At 37.2% G+C, this 17,758-nt stretch overlaps 3 protein-coding genes across 8 annotated transcripts; all 3 read right to left on the reverse strand.

Moving 5' to 3' along the window:
• Window positions 1–3,125: 3,125 nt before the first annotated feature.
• Put (activin A receptor type 2 punt) lies at window positions 3,126–11,462 on the reverse strand. 4 transcript variants are annotated; one of them, XM_071770786.1, is made up of 10 exons: window positions 10,763–11,462; window positions 9,480–9,670; window positions 8,955–9,126; window positions 8,716–8,852; window positions 8,263–8,642; window positions 7,951–8,137; window positions 7,740–7,877; window positions 7,090–7,221; window positions 6,657–6,834; window positions 3,126–4,261 (listed from the first exon to the last, which is right to left on the reverse strand). In XM_071770786.1, exons 1-10 carry the CDS (start codon window positions 10,809–10,811, stop codon window positions 4,110–4,112), a joined length of 1,716 nt encoding a protein of 571 aa, XP_071626887.1. In that variant the 5' UTR covers window positions 10,812–11,462; the 3' UTR covers window positions 3,126–4,109. The 4 variants fall into 4 exon arrangements, with proteins under 4 accessions (XP_071626887.1, XP_071626889.1, XP_071626890.1 ...); XM_071770788.1 differs by having other exon boundaries at window positions 4,122–4,261; window positions 6,650–6,834; XM_071770789.1 differs by lacking the exon at window positions 3,126–4,261 and adding an exon at window positions 4,294–4,459.
• A 442-nt stretch (window positions 11,463–11,904) lies between these two features.
• Slu7 (Pre-mRNA-splicing factor Slu7) lies at window positions 11,905–13,901 on the reverse strand. The gene has a single exon (XM_071770785.1). It carries the CDS (start codon window positions 13,789–13,791, stop codon window positions 12,064–12,066), a length of 1,728 nt encoding a protein of 575 aa, XP_071626886.1. The 5' UTR covers window positions 13,792–13,901; the 3' UTR covers window positions 11,905–12,063.
• Window positions 13,902–15,112: 1,211 nt separating this feature from the next.
• LOC139808614 (uncharacterized) lies at window positions 15,113–17,711 on the reverse strand. 3 transcript variants are annotated; one of them, XM_071770792.1, is made up of 4 exons: window positions 17,424–17,711; window positions 17,237–17,303; window positions 17,069–17,159; window positions 15,113–16,920 (listed from the first exon to the last, which is right to left on the reverse strand). In XM_071770792.1, the coding sequence occupies exon 4, from the start codon at window positions 16,882–16,884 to the stop codon at window positions 15,625–15,627; it is 1,260 nt and encodes a 419-aa protein (XP_071626893.1). In that variant the 5' UTR covers window positions 16,885–16,920; window positions 17,069–17,159; window positions 17,237–17,303; window positions 17,424–17,711; the 3' UTR covers window positions 15,113–15,624. The 3 variants fall into 3 exon arrangements, with proteins under 3 accessions (XP_071626893.1, XP_071626892.1, XP_071626891.1); XM_071770791.1 differs by having other exon boundaries at window positions 15,113–16,986; window positions 17,067–17,159; window positions 17,424–17,707; XM_071770790.1 differs by having other exon boundaries at window positions 15,113–16,981; window positions 17,424–17,706.
• Between the last annotated feature and the right edge of the window lie 47 nt (window positions 17,712–17,758).

Here is a 17,758-nt window from a genome sequence, read left to right on the forward strand (position 1 = left end):
CGGACTGAGCGGCGCTTAGGCGACGTTAGCGCCGCGCAACGGGGGGCGCGGGAATCACCATCGATCCGCCGAGGGTGGTATGGGAAGAGCTCCGCGTTAGGAGAGGGGTGCGGAATAGGGATTGGTCGCCTCGTCGGCCGAGGGGACAAGGATGAGCGGAGATAGAGGCGAGGTTGCGGTAAGACATGCCACCACTACTACCACCGCGCCGCCGCCGCCGTCGCCGCCGTCGCCGCCGCCACGATCGTCGCGGTGGCAAGGATTAGGGACGGAAGAGAGAGCCGATGATGCGAACGGGGAAGAAGGCGAAGCGCGGAGCGTAAACGCGCCGCTTTCGCTCCCCTAAAATCCCGATCATTTTTAGCCTCCATCCCTCTTTCTCTCGAATATACGCCCTCTCTCTGTACCCCTTTCTCCCCCCCCCCCTCACGCCGCTTTCCCTGACCCTTCTCCCCTCGCCCGTCGGTAACCCTCCGTTCCCTCCGTTCGGTCTCCCTTGCCGCCCACCGCCACGCCTCTCTCCTCATCTTCGTGTCCTTCAGCCTTCTTCTTTGTCCTCTTCCTCCCTGTGTAGATATACATATACATCTCTAAAGTTATAAATATATGTCCTCGTGCATAATTCAATTAAACGCGACCATCTCTCGAAGATGCTTTAGATTGACGCGATATCATTGGTTCAACCAGATCCAAGAACATCGAGCAATCGTTTTAACTTCTTTATTTTTATCATTTTTATCATTTTTATCGCGCGAGCGTGGGCTCTTTATCTACCTATCTCGAAACTCGAAACATCCCTCCAGATCAAAGCGCGTTATCTATCGTCTGGCCAGATCGCTGAGATCCGCGTTTAGACTTATTGTTAAACGCGCTTGCACGTCGGTGGATGAATGAACGAACGTCAAGCGCAGCGTTGCTTACCGCAAATGCGCCATATGCAAAACAAGGGAGGCTGAAACCCTTCTAGGGTGACCGGAAATTGTATAATTTCCTCGCATTCTGTACGTCTATAATAGTTGCTTTGCCGTCAACATCACGCTGACAGCATGCATCTACGGAGCATCTCCGGCTCCGGGCTCCGGATCCGGACATTCCGGACTGCACTGACTGCAGACTGGCGGACTGATTCCTCGTGAAAAAATAATGCGGGCTCTACAATGCGAGTCGCAAGTCATAAATCGCAAGAGATTTGCCAATCACAGTCGAATTTGATAAGAATAATCGACTGTGATTGGTCAATTTCATATACGACCCACGACTCGCATATTGTAGACCCCGCATAAGTCCCAAACTATAGAACAAACATTTTCGTACGAAACTTTAAAAAAGCACATTTTATTGAAAATATGAAAGAAATTTTTATATTTTACATAACTTTTTTGCCTATTTAAAATTATTTTTTATTTTATTGCAAATAAAATGTAATATTTGTTTTTTTATGTATTAAAAATGACACAAGATTGTCTAAGATAATTAAACTTTCTATTTTAAGGCTATTTTTCGTGAAAATAAGTTTAGAACGAACAATAAAGTTTTGAACGAAAAAATTTTAGTTTACATTTTTCGAGTTATTTTTTTATGAAAAATCATTCCCGGTTATAACATCATAGTTCAAAGTTCAGAGCGTGTACAGCGTAGTTGTAAAATTTCTGAACCGGTTTTTAATTAAAAAACAATGTAAAGATAACACAAATTTGTTTATTTTGAAGTTTCATACGTACCACAAGCTTCGAAAAGCGAACGATAGCAAAGTGTTTACAATTAGAGATAGAAAACGTTCTGAAACTCTCTTCAATTCGTTGGTTATAGCAGTAGGAATGGCTTCAATACCCTTAAAATGCTTCTCTTTCAAGCATAATCTGATTTTGAGAAAGAGGAAGCAATCGACCGGTGCTAAATCCAGTCAACGAACTGGATTGCCACACTAGGATTTATTTCTATGTCGAAAAGCTGGAAAGTCTCATGCACGAGAAGACGCGGGCAAACATTTTTCTTTTCTTTTCTTATAATTTTCTTTGGGACTTATCCAATGTTCTTTGTCAATGTTCCGTGTTTTGCCGATTATTCGAGTAATAACTTTACACGCTCAACGTATGCACTGATTCTTTTTTGTTCTGCGTATAACTGAGAAAATAGGATCCATTTCACGTCGCTTTCAATGAGGATCTTTAATCCTCTTTAAAACTTTTGTACTATCTGAATATCGCACTCCGAGACAAATACACTTTCCATAAGTTTCTTTTACTTAATTTTATACAAAAGCTAATCGCAATTAATATAGCTCGAAACAGAAACCTATGTCTTCACTTATCTCGAGACATCATCGTCATTACGGAATTATCTGCAGAATTCTTGAAAATCAAGAAAAATCTAGAAAAGATTGATTTGATCTAAAAAACATTCGAAAAACACTTTATATGACTATAATATATTACCACCGTCTATATTATCCTGTCCCAATATTAATTTACCATTTGTATTCCACGCAAGTTAATTAATTAAACATGAACATGCAATTTGATTGTTGGCTAAAAAGGACTTGATCAAAATTACTGGAATTCAGCATGTACAGAATATTAGAAAAATATAATAGCGTCGAACATCTGCTCTTGCAAGAAGAAATGCTGTCGGACGTAGAAAGATATTTTACTGTTATACAAAAATCTTGTCTCTTAAATAAACTTTAGATTTTATCTAGAAGATTACAATTTTACAATCATTGGAAATTGCAGCAACCAATTTTTTTTATTATATAATCGGAAAAAATCATATTAGCAAATCAGCTTAGCAAAATAAGCTTCGAAGAAACTACTCAAATAAAATTATAGGGTCAAGAATAAAAAAAGAGTTTTGCTATCTCGAATTTATTAGGGTTATTAGGCAAATTGCTAGCTGCAGTCCAAAAAACCACCAATAAATGGTTGCTTACAATATTAAACCCCAGATATTTGAGGTAGGATATAAAAGATGGGCTTTACAGCACCGTACAATATCTAACGCTGTTTCCGATTATTGATGATTCGGAGATTGGAAGCCTTTCGATTCCAAGAAAAATTGCTCAACTATCGAGAAGGAAATCACTTAGACGTTCCGTACAGTTTCGAATAAATATGTAAAAGCATCGATTACTGAGATTACTTATATATTTTTTTATCAATATATAATAAACGTATTCATATAAGAGCAGTAAAACAAGACTACAATAGTGTGTTTTAGTGTTTTTTAGTAGATTTATATGTTGAAATTGTCGTTTTGGGTTCTAGAATAAAAACACTTATTTCATTGCTCCTTTCGATAAATTGCGGCGTACGTACCGCTAGTAAATATGAATAATTTACAGTCTACATTATCTTAGTTATGTCGCATCATGTCGCATTACATATACATATTAATTATCTCTACTCGTAAACAAAACGCATTCGAGACTATATTTATATTAAATATAACATTAAGCTGATCGCTTTGATAAAATAAAATATATATTATTATAATAAGAATGTAAGTAAGGTGAAAAATATATTAGAGCCACGTAAAATTTACGATTAGTGTTCTACTTTGTAAAGTAAATATTACACTTAATAATATAGCACTTTATAAAATTTAAATTAATTAAGATGCTTACATCTTCTCTCCCGTGCAAAAAATCTTAATAAATTTCAATCTATTAATTCGATTGTATCTACCAGGTACTTTGTAATAAACAGGGCCCAGACGTTACCGTTGTTTATGCCTGAATCAGTAAGATCAGCTACGTATCATTTACATTCCGATTAAGCACCACCACCGCTATTTTCAATCGGTGTGCCATTAAATTCCGAAAAGTTAATCATGTTTAAAGCACTCTATTGTACTCGTCATGGTCTCCATCTCGGACATAAGTAACGCTAACGTTCAAGTCCCAGTAATAAGATTACATCATCCATTTTATAATGATATACGGGATGTGGCTTTACAGGAAAAATGCTTCGCTGAATTTTATTTGGCATACTTTGCGATTGGGATAGTTACTGCATGGTTCCAACAATCAATGAGGAATGTCAGTGTGGCACATATTACGTATGCATCTACATTGTGCGCGTTTTAAGTGTCAGTAACTATTCCTCGAACATTTAGAGATACAAATCATTTGTCAAATAAGAATCTATTGGTCCGAAGAACGTTGATAAGACATGTACGGATGAAAATAAACCCTCCGTATTCCTCCCCTGTTCTTGAGCGTAATATTCCTTCCCTGTTCTCGAGCAGAACGGCGCAGTCTCGTCTATGGAATATTACAGTGTATTTTTAATCAGATTCGTTACAAAAGTTTATCTAAAATGTATTACAATATGAAACCGATAAAACTCGTATAGATATACAAAGTAAAAAGTTGATGTGTCAAAATAATATCAATACACCCTTTATTCCGAAGAATAAGAGCGGTCCAAAGTGAGCATAATGTGTCCAAGTCATCTCTACTCTGTAAAAGAAAAGTAAAATTACATGAACAAATTAAAAGTAATATAAATAATATGTAAAAATTATACATTAAAAATTATACATGTAAAAATTATACATTATATGTATACATTTCCAAATCGTATAAATTTTACACTTACTGTTCACATAATTTTACGTATTTCTTTTACAGTACCGTCTTTTTTCTAACTCGTTACGCGTTTATTTAATATTGAACAGTGTCGAGCATTGTCGAAGTGTGAGAAAAGTTCTTAGTTTCATTTTTGAATCATTTCACTTATATATCTCAAATCATTTTTGTAATTAACAAGATCATAATATGTATGTAAATCCATTTGAGCCTTGTTTTAAATTACAAAGAATGCAAAATATAAGAGCCGATTACCATAATAAGAGCTTCGAGCAAATTCCAACTGACATAATCGATGTTTAATTCGACCGGAACAATTGCTCACAGTAAAAATTTTAATATATAGAATTATAATTCGGCGTTTCTAATCTATGTTTTCTTTTCATATATGTTAAGCAAAAAGTTCATAATTATATCTATGTCAACAAAATATTATAGATATATAAATATTATAGAAATATAAAATATTTCCTGACAAGTTCATCATCGGTTAAATTAATCGGACTTTGGTCGAAGTCACCCTAAAATCTTATGGTATTACGTGTCTGCGAATAGATTCTTGCAGGAAACTTGCTCACAAGTTGTAATTTTAATTTCAATTTAATAAACATCATATTCCTAAATAAGAAAAAAAACAAAGAAGAAAAATTAAAATAATTGAAAATGAAAGTTTTTTATGTATTAAATGATTATAAAGCATTTTTTTCTTGTGTTTTCTTTCATAATGGAACTTTAGAGTTTTTCACACACTGTTGTTTATTATGGAAAAAATATTCATATTTTCCAAGATATATATTCCAAGATATATATATATTCGACGAGTGAAAACGGCGATTTTTATCAAAAGATTTATTCAGCTTTTAATCGAATCAGATTATCGTGAAAGGATTTGCTTTCTTGTATAGAAATCCGTACCTGGATTTAGATGAAACCATCTACCCATACAGCAATAGAAATCTGCGAGATATACTGAAATCATCCTGGATATCCCAAACATATTGCGATTTGCTTAAGATATTCCTAGTTCATTATATATCTTTGACGTGTCCTAATATTGAACATTCAGAAAGTCTCAATAAAAAATATGTAAAAATTATAAAGTTAATCCACATAGCATACAGTCTAAAGGTACTTTAGGCGCTAGTTAAAAATATATATACACGGCTAGAATATATATACATATGGCAGTGTGGTTATATTGTATTATATTTAAAAAGTGTATGCTCCAGAGATATATCTCCCTCCCTCCTCTTTTCTCCCTCTCACTTGCTTTCAATATAATGCTATGATTTCTCAGCAAGATATGTTGAAGAAATATCCCGCAGATCTTTTTTTTTTTTTTATCTTACTGTGTGGGTAGTCACAGGCTCGATGTTGATTTTCTATACGATTACTCTGGAGTTCGCTGCGAACTCTGCGATGCAATACCAAATCTTCGTAAAATGTTCTAAACACGTATCCACGATTTCTTAGCTAAATGGAAGCAATGCTGCCTTACATTCTTGCATGAAATTTGCAAATTATTGCAAGGATTGATAAAAATTGAGATACGTCGCTCCTTTTATGTACATTTTTAAAAACGAGAGACCTACGTGCATGAAATGTTATGTCATGATATTTGAATGACAGGTAATTATAATTTTACCTATTTATCGTACTTAATTTTTCTTGTACACCTTGCAATTACTTGTAAATTTTGTTTTACTTCATATTTTCTAAAAACATTTTCTAAAAATTAAAAAAAATTTTTTCAATTTCAAAAACTTTTTTAACGTTAACGAGAATCTTGTCTCCAATGCACTAAAAAAGGCACTGAGAAAGGTAAAATATAGTAGATAGTTCACGTTTATACTGAATGTCGTGATATAGCTAACCGTCACTTGTATAGCATTATAAATAGAGGAGAAATTAATAATTATTCAAATAGTAAAACATAAAATCGGAAATATATGCTTGTCTTTTTTTTCTATTGTTTCAACATTCCTCATTGATACGTATAACAAAATTATGGTACAAAAAATGGTTGTGCCATTAAAATAAACTATATTAATAGACACTAACTACATACTAGATTCCTTGGTAGTAATAATCTCGTTGGTATTATCAACACGAATCAAAGTAGATGAATTTAATACAAGAGCTCTACCAAGGGTAGCAACTCGTTCCACTACGCACGAGGCAGAGAGGCGTGCTTCGGCATCGTGATCCCAACATTCTTCCATTGTATCACAAATTGATGATAATCCCTGAAATAGCACACATTTCAATTATAGACATTAAAAAAGCTACATATTCATTTTAATTTTTTTTCTTTTTTTTTCTTTTAGATAAGACATTGTTCTTTATTATAAAGCTATCAAAAAAGCTTTCTATTATTAGTCCTTATGCATAAATAATTTTTTTGCTCATCCATCAATGTACAGTTCCTTCGTTATTTAATATACAAAAATTTTATTCTATGAATAAGATTAAAACAGATATTTCTGTACTTTTTTACTTACTGGATGTTTACGCCAAGTTTCTAAAATCAGCGGCCTCTCTTTTTTATGGACAACGCTTTCTTGCATGTCTTCTAGAGTAGGATGGAGACCGACTTCGTCCTCAAATGGTAGTCGATATTCTCCTATTGGTCCCTAATATTGAAATAAAAACAATTAGCAACTTTCGACACGCGATTAACTTACAAGGCTTCTAGTACGTGATTATTTCCTCTGTGTGTGATTATATGTTAAGTAAATACCCAGAAAATAATACCCAGTGTTTATTTCATTATTATTTTATGTATAATTTGCATTTTTATTATCATTCCTCAAAGTAAATTTTGGCATATTATGGTTTTGGCATTTCAGTTTTCTTCCAATTTCTTGTAACGGAGTTAATTCAGATAGTTCAGATTTAACAAATTTGCAAATTTGGATAAATTCAATTTTTCGAATATTAAAATACGGATTATTTGGTTAATCAGATTAATACCGATGTCCGAATGAACGGATCGGGTAACCCAAGAAATCGGATATCGGATATCCAGTTAATTGTTTCCTCGATATCCACATATCCAGACCATATTTACAGCTCTAGTCTTGAGAGCTCGTAGTTTAGCAAAAATGCATGTTCTCTGTAAGACATTTTGCATATAATATACATTACGTACATTTTGTACAGTACATCTTGAAGCTAATTCCCATAGAACTAACCCACAGGCATACATGTCAATTCGTAAAAATGAATCTCTAGTGAAATTTATTGCTCCTTCTAAAACTTCTGGTGCCATATATCGTCGTGTCCCAACCTATAAGTAACAAATTATTAAGTGATTTTTATACATCATAATCAAAAATTGTAACGATATATATAAACATTACCTGTCCGTGTGTATCGCCGCAAGGTTTTCCCGGATGAAAAATAAGTGCCAAGCCAAAATCTGCTATGCAGGCACTCATGTCAGCCTTCAGTAAAACGTTTTTTGACTTAAAATCTCTATGAGCTACAGCTGGTTTATAACCATCTGCTTTGTTAGCCGGGATTTCCTCGTGTAGATGCATTAAACCTCTGTTAACAACAATCTTTTTATTAAAGACTAAATAAAAACTCAGTAAAAGTGTTGCTCTATTTAATTGATGTGTAATCTTGTTTTGGTTCTAGAAAATTATTATCGCTATTATTATAATTGTTACCTCGCCATGGACTCTGCAATTCTACACATCTCAGGCCAGGTTACAATATTTGCTTTTAGATAATCACACAGTGAACCCTTTTCATGATACGCCGTAATTAACCAAAATTCAGCTTGTAAATTATCCCCACGTTTTTCAACACCTATAAAGTGTAATATGTCCTCGTGATCCATATGTGCGAGCTTAAAAATCTCTTGTTCAGTCTGCCAAGATTGCTTATCTTGAATGGGAAAAACTTTAACTGCCACGATTTCATTTTTAAATTGGGCTTTCCAAACTGCTCCGAAACGACCTCGAGCTTTAATCTCAAGAAGTTGTATTGGTCGTAAGCCTAGATTAGGTGAAGGTTGTGGCAATGGTACAGGTTCCAACGTTGGTACCTGAAAGATTTACATTAATTGCATTAATTAAATAATACACTTAACAATTTTATAATAATCTCAAAGTACAAACCTCGTTAAAATAGCTCAATTTTCGGCGACGATAGATCCACCAAAAAGAAAATGAACTAATCGTAAGAAGTATAGGAATTGCTATTAATAGGGCAAGTGTTATTGCTTGCTGCTTCGCACTGGGCACAGGTTCAAGTTCTGAAAAGGAATTTATTTAAATATTATTACAAGTACGTTGCAAGAGACAGATTTATTTTAAAGTAAAAAATCAATACTGCATAACATGATTGAATAATATACCATGAATGACAGATGGTTCTGTAGGCTTGGTAGTTGGTTGTGGAACCCAAGAGAAGTTTTGGTTACACATATTGCCTTCGCAACAACAAAAATAGAGTTCATTTTTTCTTTCCATACTATTCTCCACACAAAGCGGTTTACCATAACAATCATTGTTATCTAAAAAGCAACCCTGAAAATAAGGTATAAGATGTATAGAAAAATTGTATACAAGAGAATAAAATCTATAATTATCAATTTCTCGAGAAAAGAACAATATGAAACAATCTAAAAAAAAATTGCAATCTATGAGATTCAACACAAGATCTTGAGACTCGTTGGCGAATGTTTGATATTACAAAATAATGTAAAAATAAAATACGCGAAATTTTTCGACACACACATCTATCTAACTTCTAATATATATCTTAACTTTGCTCATTTTTTTCTTTAAAATCTGGTCCATTTTAATTATTTGTACATATAACAGACTTGTATAATAAATTATATGTAATAAATAATATTAATCAGATATAAATAACCAACCTTTAATTTAATTATTGTTTCTTTAGTAGTACTGTTCATCGTCCATAGCACATAACAATGATTACGTTTCTCTAGGTCATGCTGGACACATTCTTCCCTTCCTGAACACTCTTGTTCGTTCTCCGCACACATTGTGTCATTGTAAAATTCGCAAAAAACTGAGCCTTTAATATCTTCTGCAGATATAGTTCCTAAAATAATCGATCAAAATTCTATAATTTTTATATTTAACATTAAATATTTAATAAATTAAATTATTAACTGTTTTATTTATTTATTAAGTATTGCTTAACTGCAGCTATATTCCTTTCATCTAATAGTTTGTTTTAACAAGACAATTTTTAATGATTGTTACGTATGTATATGTATATATAGTTTATAATTAAGATACATCTTATTACAATATTTTCTCTGTCAAAAAGTAGACAAAGATAGAGTTTGTCTTCACACACATACGAAACATTCTACAACTTAACACTTATAAGATATACAGGCATATAAAAGCTGCTATAGCTGCTGCTACGATTAGCCTATATGTATGCCAAACTTGCACAAAGTTTAGCATATAGGACTTGGTCACTGTTCAACTGAGTATAGTCAGAAAAACAAATCTCAAACTACCACTGTAATTGTTTGCAAACTACATTCTATTATTCATCTGTCTACAATTTACAAAGTAAAAACAGTGACATAAGTGAACGTAAGGAACAAATTACTGGATAAGTTTCAAATTCACAGACAGAATTGAAGAATTAAAGTCAAGTATACAGGAGTTTCGGACCTTAACAGAGACAGCAGTGTAATCGTTTGCAAACATGTAAGTTTAATGCAAAAGTGCAAGATTATCATAATCTCAGCTTTATTCGAATTAAGATTGGTTTTAATAAGGAGCTAATACATTCTCTCGAATACAATCAATGACAACAGAAATAAAGACAACTTTGACCAAGTTCTGATTAACTTAATCGGTTTTTAACTTGTCAAACAATATTCGTACTATTTTGTTAATGCAAATAGGACGTTTAATACACGAAGAGAAAAAGCTTAGATTAGATATAACAAAATATACAGTAGAAAATTTTGCGATAAGCAATTCTGTCGGTTAAATTAAACACTGACTAAGATTAAGTTAATTGGAGTTTGGTCAAAACTTTCTCTCGTTTATCTCTCTTTCTCTCTCTCTCTCTCGCTCTCTGAAAAATTCCATAATCCTTTAAATCTTCCGAGGGTAAGAGCTTTGAAAAAGAAAAACGCAAATTTTTTAAACGACATATATATGTTACCTAATAATCCCAGGAAGATGAGAGGCAGTATCGTCGCGTATACGGACATGGTGAGCGAATCGTAAAAGCATACCAGTAATTTTGAGTCTATTAGCTATTAAGCAAATTGTAGTAATTTATCCGCCGACACATCTCTTCCTTTCTCTCTCTTCCTCTCTTTCTCTCTCTTTCCCGTCCCTGTCTCTCTGTCTCTCTCTCTCTCTCTCTTGTTTCTCCTCTTCCACCTTTATACCAGAAATACGCACAGCACAGATTTATGTCATCTTTAAAGTCAAATCATTGCCAGTCTCGTAACCTCCGAGCAAAAAACATGCTCCTTTTTTTTCCTCTCTTCCGCCTCTTCCTCCACACGGCACGCGGCGCGTTAACGCGACACACCAGCAGCGCGCAATTAACCCACACGCGGTATCCCCAGTTAAATTAAGACGGATATTTCATTTTCGGGGCCGAGTTAGAATTAGAAGGAACGGTACGGCAGGCGCGCGAGACCGAGAGACGCACAGAACGACGTGCCGGGTACGGAACACCTACGAGTACGAGCTGTACACTTATCTGACCTTATCATCGACACGAAAGTACAACACGGCGAAACATAAATATCGCGTATCGTGGGAATTGGGAATAAAGCCTGAGGGAAAGAAGACATTTGATGTCTAAAGTCACGGTCTGCTTCTAATATGGCAGTCTAGCGCTTTTACCTTGGTCATCGATCAGTTATTACCCGGAGTCGTCCAACTGCCGCATATTTCACAGATGCCAGCGCGCGCAGTGCCCTCTGATCGACGATCCTACTTTTTCCCAGCCGCGGAAATACGAAGTTTCTCTCTCATCACTCATGCGAATTCTTTTTCAACGATTTTAGGGACGACTCCCCTATGACTCCGATAAAATTCTGATTAACCAACTTCCCAAGCAATATCTGCACCATTTTGTTAGATAGAATGAGTCTTTTACTATTTCAGAAAGATTAGAATTATATAGAAATTAACCAGTTTAGTCAATATGTAATTAACGTCATTAAAGCTCCATATTTGTAAAGAATAATACAAAATAAATAATATTAGAAGAATCATCAACTTCTTACTATTTGAGAAAGATTGGAACATGGAAAGATTAGGGACAATGAATTATACAAGTAGAAATTAACCAGTTGAACCAACATATAATTAATGTCATTAAAATACCACGCATTTTAGCACTTGCATAGAATGATACACGATAAATAATATTGCAGACTTTATACATTATGTACAATATCAATTTAACTGTCGTATTGTAAGAGCAACTTAGTAATCACTCTTTTAAAGAAAATGGGCCATTGGGTCCTCGTCGCGTTTACGTTTCATTTGATACGCTTCTATCTCTTCAGCTGACAATTCCTTCGTCTCGTACATGCTGTTGTACGGCCGTTTCCTCTCATCTATCTGCAACATTCTGTCCGCTCGCTTCGCATTTTCCTCCTCCTTCCTCAGCGCTTCCTTCAGTTTGTCCTCGTCTTGCTCCGCGTTATTTCGTTTTTTATTCCTGCGGTTTTCCTTCCGTTTCTGCTTCTTCAATTTCCGTTTAGCCGCTCTACTCTGCTTTTCCGTTTTGTCTCTCGTATCCTCATCCTCGGACGGGGATTCGCTGCTGGAAGTACGATGATTGTCCTCCACTGTATCCGGGTTATCATTCGTTTCTTCCGGTTCAGATGGAACGTTATCTGGTATACCGTGGCTCACTGCCTCCACCGCTTTCTTCCCCGACTCGCCGGTACAATATGAATTTTTAATGAAGGAGTAACAGCACTTGTAGCCCCACTTTCCATCTTGCCAGTAGGAACCCCAGATTGACGTGTGATTATTTGGATAAATGTCCTCTTCATATTTAGATCGTATCACCTGTCTATCTTGTCCCTTAATTATTTTGCCGTACCTCGAATATTCAACGTAGTGCTCGGTCTGCGCGAGTAACAGGGGCTTTGGTGGCGCTTTGAGATGCTCTTCACCACCGTAACGCTCGATCACGCTGTCGCGCGCCTTGTCTTTGAGCTCGTCGCGTTTCTTGTCGTACTCCTGCTTCAGTAATTCGAGTTTCGTAGGCTCGGCCAACAAATGTACGTCGACTCCTTTCTCGTGCGCGTCCCAAGCGAACAATTGCGCATTGGCGTGTTGCTGCGTGTCTCCGGAGAACCGCGCGGAGTTCTCGCCTTTGAAATCCACCTCGCGTTCCGTACCGGCGTAAGGATTATCACGCATAGATCTGGTCTTTGGATCGTAATACGCCGAGTTCGGATCGAGATTGCGCAGATACTTGGCGGTGTCCTCCCGAATCCGGAGATTTCTCACGGTGATGCGCTGCTTGGAGTCGACCTTCGTCCCAGGCATGTCCACCTCGTCGACATATTTATCCTCGTCCTTGTCCGAGTCCAGTTCGTCATTCTCCTCCTCGGCGTTGAGCTTCTCGGCGCGCATCTGCCTCTTGGCCTCCTCTATCTTCTGATACTCCTCGACGATCGCTCTGTGCTCGGAAGGGTCGTAACCGGCCCACCTGTCCCTCTTGCCGTCGTAGTCCATCGACAGGTCGGGCTGGCTGAACTCGTCCGGTGCTATCTTCGAATTGGTGTACTTGGCGCCGACCTTGCGCGGCCTCTCCATACAGTCCTTCCTCTTGTGAGTCATCGCGCCACAATTCTCGCAGGCGCCCTTGCGATACTTGGCGGCCGTTAGCGAGGCATCCACCCCGCGATTGTACCACGCGTCTATCGAGCTGAACTCCCTCTGTTTCTCGGGCTGCGGTCTCTGATGCTTCAGGGTGGGACCCTGAGCGCCAAAGTACCACGGTGTCGCGCTGATATACTGCGGGATGTGCGGATTGATGTCTTTACCCTCCTCGTCGACGGCCGCGGGGGCCGTGCCAGCCTTCCTCGCCTCCTCGAGCTCCTTCGCCTTTCGCCAGTCCTCCCGGCTCTTCTTCCGCGGCTCATCGTCGAACGAGCTCTTGTTCTTCAAGATGCTCGACACGGTTACGTTTGCCGACGAAGTGGCCATTCTACCACAACTCTGCTTACTTTTCAGAGGACACCGTTTACTCGACCGACTCGACGTCTGTTGACACTATTGACGGTGTTTACAAATCGAAATCGATATCGGAATTGCTTTTGAGGTTACTTCCGCTGCTGACAGTAGCCAAGTCTGCCAAGCGTATTTCCGAACGCAAAACCAGTCACATGTGATGCACGCGATCTAGTAAATTACCAGAATTGCACCACTCAGCGCGCAGCAATGGCGGTAGACCCTTCATTGCTGATTGGCTATTATCGCACATGTGACTACATGTTGCTCTCTGCTAGTACCTATAGTACACTCTGAGTGCAATTTTATTGTTCCAATATAAAAATTAGTTTACATATTTTCTGTTCTACTTTTAATTTGACAAATTTTTATCAGTAATTGTGACGCACGCGCAGCGTAAATCAGCTATTGACTTCCCGCGCTTTTGACCTCCTTTCCAATATAGTTCGTCTCGAAATCCGAAGATATAGAAATCTATTGTTCACGTCACATATGCTTTAGGTTTTCAGTATTGTCAATTATATTGCATCGCGAAATCATATTATGTTGACGTTACCAGACGTTACGCTTGTAATTTGTATGTACAGTGCTATTACCTGTAACCATTGCAATGAGATTGATCGTAATAATTAACACTTAAATTCTCATTACTGTATTGTTTGTAATTGGTATTATTTTTAATGTCCATCGCATTCTGAATTATGTATATAATAATACTCATTCTCATGATGTAAATGAAAGAAAGAAATAATAAAGTACCGATTTCTAAATTAAAATATGTCATCTCGTTCCTAATTATATTATATTCAATTTTTTATAAATTCATACTTTCAGAATTTCAAACTTATAAGAAATCACAGCTCTTGGAATATATTAAAAAATTCTTGAAACTTTTAATAGTGCAACTTTTTACGTGTGCTGTCTAGGCCTGGCCAAGTATGTTAATCTAATACTTGATCGATGTTTGAGAAAATTCTTGGAAAATAAGAAAATGATTAGAATTTTAGACAGTAGCAGGTCGCCAAAATGCATTCTTTAGAGAAAAATTTTTAAATTTTGTTAATCTCAGCACAAGTGTATATGCTGTGTTAGCTGTTATTAGTAATATTAATAATCTCGTTAAAAAATCCATGCTTCTCGAAACGATAAACGTAACGATCGCGTAAAGAAGGGTAGGAAGCCAGGACCACACACTCAATCTCTGCCATTATTGCGATTATAAACTGTCACAAGAAGCTGTCGGCCTTTCACACATGTGATATCAGAAAATATCGAAACAGAAATAATTGCCATCATAAATGCTTGATACATATTTATTACAAAGATATAAATTTTATTATAAAAATTATCAAAAAAAAAGGTTTGTCTTCATTACAAACAAAACTAAAAGCCATTGTAATAATACTTCACGTTACCGCATCCACTCCCATTATATTTATAATCCATTTATGCTCGACTGATATAAGATAATCGATTCAACGAGTAAATAATAGCTTCTTGGATTATAAATATAAGTAGACATTCCGGAGTGTCGGATTTCAGTCTTTTGCAGTTTATTTCGTGATAACGCGTCGCGATTCGCGGTTGTAGTTCATACAGTTATCTCTGCGTCCCTTGCATTTCTTAAACGTAAAATTCCATACATGCGCTAGCAAAACAGAACCGTCCGCTCGTCCCAGCGTCCACCCCGCCACAAATGTCTTCAGAATGGGATAAACAAAATATTCTTTCATTTCGCACACGCAACGTTTTTTTCAGCATGAAACACAGCCTTCAGTTTGTATCGGTAACTTAAATTACGCATATCATTTATGAACAAAGACTTTGGTAGATAACTACATACTGATTAGTATACTTCACGCACCCAAAGCCTCTATACGGTCTGCAACAAGCGAATGGGTTCTTTCCGCTATAGAGATAATCTACCTCCTTACCCAGGATTGTGTTGATTTTGCTCATCCCAATGTGAAGACACTGCACCAAAGTGAACGCCAAGACGAACGGACAACTCTGCCTCGCCAACGCATGTATGGATGCCGCCGATATTTCCTTATTATCATCTTTTTCACCAATACTCACATTAAATCCTATGATCAAGTTCGGTTTTATGAATGACGGACTGCGCACGTATTTCTCGTACGACACGTCATGGTACTCGTAAGACATTTCAGCCCCAATAAAGTCATCAGTGCGTGACGGAACGAATTTATCTTTTAGGCCCGGCCCTATCATTACAATCTTTACTGATAACTCTATGTCTGATTTCAAGGTCTCCACCATTACCTCCAGAAAAACTTCCCATAAAAAGGCTTGGTCGATGACATTTGCACCTATAACATGAACGACTACTAAACCCTTGCTTTTTGGGACATAGTTTAACCTTTGCACAGCATAAAACAGCGTCAAGGGACCCGTCAGACGTTTTGAGAGTTTGTCTTCCGCGACAGTGTACAACACCTCCGAGTCAGCCTGAGTAATCCAATTAGCCTTTATAAAGTCTCTCATGTTCTGAAATGTACTCGCGCAGGGATTATCTTGCAAGTCAAAATACGGAAGTTTGTGCTCCGGAATCTCTCCTATCTCAATTAAATCTATGCCAAGACATAGGTGCAGGGGAGCGCAGATATCCCAGTGGTCAGGGTTGTTTTTGTGAATTTGACAAAAACTGGCAGCACACTTCTGACAACTCTTCAACGACTTCCATTCATGACAAACTAGGCACTCTTTTGGAAAATAGATCATCTGCTTCTCATCCACATGCAGACGACGTCCCAGCCTGGACGACACTAGCTTCGCGAAGGCCATCTTTCTTTCGGCCCATTCATTTGTAGTTTCACCGCGATAATCCATGTTGTAGTCTAGCAGCGCGTCCTGTATAGCTTTGCACAAAGGTTTGTGCTGCTTCCAGTGCTGCTTCTGATGTTCCTTACTACAATAGGAGATCATCTTACAGTTACTGCACCGCTTCAAAGAGACGCCGTCGCCAAACCGTTTGCACACGTGACACATCGTCGCGTAGAAAAACTTGGTATAGTCGTTTTGAATTTGATTTCCTGCTTCCGATTCCATGACTTCTGCCTATACACAGTCTCGTTATATTAAAGTCTCCTTCAGCGTAAAGGACAAATATAGTGTTTGGAATGTTGTGCGTTCACCCGTGATTTATCTTGCACCCGTAAGATATGAGCGTTAAGCAAAATATGACAAAATTGGTAGAATAATTATCATTCCATGCGATGAATAAGAAGGATACTGTTTTTGCTGGTTTATCAAATAGAGGTTTCGTGCGCACTCCGCGTACAACGGCCACCAGCTTAGCTCTGCTATCTGCGTGAGGCTGAAGCCTGTAACAAATAAACGTAGTCGTTAGATAAAATCTCGAGTGCTTTTCGAATCGCAAAATCTGTAAATATGCTCTTACCTGTAAATATATATGCTGTAACCTGAACTACGTTCCTAATCTGCGATAAACGGGCTTTTGTCGAAACCTATTTTATACAGAATCAGTTATTGAATTTTGTTGATCTTACCACATATATATGAAATTATTGATAACGTTAATAATCTCGTTGGAACTTGGAATACACCCTCCGCGAAACGATACTTACTCCGACTTACTCACGTAAAGAATGGCGGGAAACTGATCCTACCACATGTGCTACAGCCACTCGACCTCTGTCATTGTTTTGATCGTCTTCTTCTTCTTCCATTGTTTGCGCGACCGGTATAGCCCCTCCACCTCCATCTGAGTAGTTCGGACACGAACCATAGCACGGATACGAACCCATGTATCATTACCGATACCAGAGAGAAACCTGAGAGAGGCCGTCCCGGCCTTTTTCGTGTGTTGCTGTGTTGCATTTTCCGACGCGCCGCCTGAGAAAGTGCAACTCAACTACGTCGTATCGCTCGGTAATCGCACATGGTTTGCGTCCGTGCTTTC

The sequence above is a fragment of the Temnothorax longispinosus genome, chromosome 2 (genome assembly GCF_030848805.1).
Source record: "Temnothorax longispinosus isolate EJ_2023e chromosome 2, Tlon_JGU_v1, whole genome shotgun sequence".
NCBI lineage: Eukaryota > Metazoa > Arthropoda > Insecta > Hymenoptera > Formicidae > Temnothorax > Temnothorax longispinosus.